The 3,937-nt window shown below is 39.7% G+C and overlaps 1 protein-coding gene across 1 annotated transcript in view; it reads right to left on the reverse strand.

Moving 5' to 3' along the window:
* Nucleotides 1-3,164, reverse strand: part of ifngr1l (interferon gamma receptor 1-like) — a 20,686-nt gene extending 17,522 nt beyond the window's left edge. Inside the window, exon 1 of the mRNA XM_037782235.1 lies at nt 2,824-3,164. Coding sequence (XP_037638163.1) covers nt 2,824-2,890 — 67 coding nt within the window. The 5' untranslated portion in view covers nt 2,891-3,164. The remainder of the gene's footprint in view (nt 1-2,823) is intronic.
* Between the last annotated feature and the right edge of the window lie 773 nt (nt 3,165-3,937).

The raw sequence follows: 3,937 nt of genomic DNA on the forward strand, positions 1-3,937 counted from the left end.
AACTAACATTCACAGTAGCGGTGCAACGACACATCGATTTGGATCAATATATCAATTCAATGATCAACAATTCCAATATCTTCGATGCAATGTGAAAAACATTGATTAATATTGTCATCATCTTTAAGATACGTCTTTAGTTTGAAATTCAGAACTGATTAAAAACATTTGCACTTAAACATGAGAAATGTGGCACTTTATAGTGAGCAACAGGAGGTTTATTTTTGTATCATTTGTATTAACCAGAAAAGATTGTTTTTTCATTTATATGTCTGGAAGAGCCAAGTAATAAAAATGGTAAAATCCTAATTTAGTTGCTTTGTGTGAACGGATATAAAAGTAACTGATTATGTTCAATATATATGAAATATGATATTGTGTCATATCGATCGCAAGCCCCTGAATTGAATCGAAACAAAATCGTATCGTGGCAGACTATGTGTGATATCAGCAAATATTTTATCATTGTCCAAAGAATCAATATAATATCGTCGTGAAATTTCTGATTTACACACCTAAATGTGGAATATTTAAAAATCTCAATTAATTTTGTAATTGTATTTTTGCTTATATATAACCATGGTAAGTTATTTGACTATGCACATAAAAAATACATACAGGAAATTATTTCTGCAATTCAAATTTTACCAGTTTAATTCATCCTATATAATAATAAATCATACAAGTAGGTGTAGGAGGCTTAATAAATCACTCTCAAGTCCTACTCTGAGGTAGGAGTATATTTAGTCCCATGCTAACTTGTTAGTGTAATTCCTCGGAGTGATTCTGAGATGTTTGATCAAAACGGGCCCCCATATATCAAGAATGTGTCAACATCAGATGAGACTAACAGCAGTTCAAAGCAGGCAAAATGCTTAAAATGCTTTCTGAGCGGCTACTTCTTAAAGGATTTAAATTCCCCTAACAAATGTCATCCATGTGTGGGGAAACAATGACCGCTGCGACGGCAAACCGGAAAAATACACAAGCTACCTCACCTCAGGTCATTTTGTCTGACAAGTTTGGTATTTGCAAATGAACTGTGTTTGGGACGTTTGTCAGGCTGTATGTACTGGGGCTGCACTGGGACTGTAAGAGATTGGGACAATTCACTATAGAGACAGATACATTTGTAAAAACATACATGATAATTGTTAAATTGAGAACAGTATTTGTCAACACATCCGTGTTCAAATAAATCAGTGTTGCCATTTTTGTCATCAATTCCTGTGTCATTAATAATAGGGCTGTAAGTAACTATTACATTTATTATTAAGAAAAAGAGAAGCAGAACATACAACCGAGAAGCTGGACTAAAGGAGCATTTGGATAATTTTGTTTGATTGACTTTAATGACTTTAATTTTGTTTGATTGACTTTAATGATCAATCGATAATCAAAACCGTTGTTGTTTACAAAGAGGACAAGTGGTCCTTCAAGGAGGTCAAAATCAAATGTGTGCTCACACTACTCTGCTGACGTCAATGTATTCTTTATGCACTCTGGGTGCATTAACGCTTGTATTTAGAGCTGTTCGCTGCTGATAACATCACCGAAAATCGTTTCAGCATCAAGTGTGTGTGTCACAGCAATTCCCACAGAGTGTAGAGGATCGATGTATGTTCGCTTAATGCCTCTTTAAAAGATGGCCATAATTATAGGCATTAGTACACTCGTACCTGTGCACAACATCAGATCTGAGAGGATAGAGCTGACGTAAGGTGAAATTTGGCCTGAGAATTAACATCCTTCTGGCTGCAGCACAATTTATGCCGCACCTTCAACGGCCCAAGTCTCATATCCTGTTTTCAACTTGTATCACCCTGGAAGATTTGTCTCCCCCCTTTTTAGGATCTGTTCTTTGTGTCTTATATGTCAAATGAAGTAAAATGCCAAAGATTAAAGACTGCACACCGTTTTAGTCAATTTCTAATAAGAAACCAACATACATACAGTACACAATATGCCAGTTTATGTCCATTTAACAATCACTGTATGTTTGGCATCTGCAGGGTTTAATTCCTGCATGTGGTACAAACTAGATGATGGGTGCTTAAGAAAAACAAGACAACTTTGCAGAAATACATTACACAAACAAAGTGTCTTGGGTAATACTGAAAAGCACAAAGAGGAAACACAGAAAACACAGAAGACCAATGTTCTCTGACATCCTCATCAGTAAGTTTGTTGAAGCAATCAGTCACATGTGAGCTTACAAGACTCTGTCTGGTTGTTACACATAATTATGATGTTTGACAGTTCATTTATGATCATGTGAAAGAGTTCTTCTGGGGTCAAATGTTCACAAGGTTAACAGCAGTTTATGAGATATTCCAGTTAAAATGTGATCTAATCGTTATAACTCCTCTCCTATCAGATTACAGTTGTTTACCTGCTCACAGTCACGCTGTACAGTGTGTAGGCCAGGTTAGTCAGGAGCAGCCTCACAGTACCAGTCTCAATGGTGTCCCAACGACACCATAAAATATATTGTTTTAGCCTTAAAATGAGCTGCTAACCCAGTAGAACGATCCCGTGTGTTGATGACTCCCTGGTAGCAGGCAGAGATGTTAGACAGCTAGCAGTGTGTTTTCAGGGTGTTTTCCAGTGAGGCCAGAGCTCCGTCATCTCACCTCTTCTATAGAAACAGTCCCGACAACCCGACACACAACCCACATTCAGCTTACATTGTACATTATTGGATGGTGTGACATGTGTGTGTTAATTCGGCGGCACAGACGCGTTGAAGCATTACTAACATTACGACTTTAGCACGGATTCAAGTGAGCTAATGCTCGAGCTAGCAGGTTAACGTCAACTCACCGTGGGCCATAGCAGCGTGTACCGAGCAGAGGAAGAGGAGAACGGGATGAAGAGTAGCCCAACTCATCCTCAACGGACACCCCGAGGCTCGGGTCTTCTTTCTGTCAAAGTTGGTATCAAATGGAGACACTACCTGATCTATGGTTTCATTGGGAAGCTACAGAGGAACAACAACAGGCTGAGTAGCAGCAGCTCGTCTCCCGCAGTCTGCGCCTCCTCTAGCTGCGGGCTGCAGCTGGCTCTCCAGAATAATGATGTGTCGGTCCCGAACGAGCCGGTTCAAAAAGCCGGCTCTTTTAAGTGAACGATAGGAGCCGGCTCCCGTCCGAGAGACGTTTTTTTTTTATTAATTCAAGGCAGAATGATAGGATGATCTTCTTCGCAGCACGGGCACATCATGCACTGACTGTGACTGAATGTTGTGTTGAGTCCTGTAACCAATCAGGTGATGAAAGACAAGGATCATACCATCAAGAAGGGAGGGGTGGGGGTGCGCGGTGCGCTGACGGTCTACAGGTACAGAGCAGGAGGGAGAGGAGGAGAGAAAGAGAGAGGAGTGCGTTGCGCGAATAGCAGACAAGATGAGTGACAGTCGTAAACGAAGTAGCATGTAAAATGATGGTATTCAGGAAATTATAAGGATTAGTATAATTATATTGAATAATTTAAGTGATATATGTGCACACATACTAACCAAAACAACGTTAAATTTGGCTGAATTATAAAAAGGCAGAAGTGGTAAAATGAAGAGCCGTTTGGGAGCCGAAAGAGCCGGCTCTTCTTGGTGAGCTGAGCCAAATGACCTGACTCTCTAGAAAGAGCCGGAATTCCCATCATTAGTTGGCTATCCAGAAGCGGATGTTCATATCCTTGTTTCTGTGAGATTCAGCATAAGAGAGTAAAACTACTGTATTTTGAGGGAGGAAACAAATAAAAAAGACGTCAATGTCATATTTGGCGGAGTCTACAAAGCAAAACTAATGCTTCTCAAGTGCTAAGTTGATATTTCCGATAGCAACGCAGCCAACGTTGGCTCATTTTCCTTTTATGTCACGTTACCGGGAATTACCCGGTTTACCCAGTTCTTTCAACAAAACAAAAGAAACTCCCTATT

The sequence above is a fragment of the Sebastes umbrosus genome, chromosome 10, assembly GCF_015220745.1.
Source record: "Sebastes umbrosus isolate fSebUmb1 chromosome 10, fSebUmb1.pri, whole genome shotgun sequence".
Lineage (NCBI taxonomy): Eukaryota > Metazoa > Chordata > Actinopteri > Perciformes > Sebastidae > Sebastes > Sebastes umbrosus.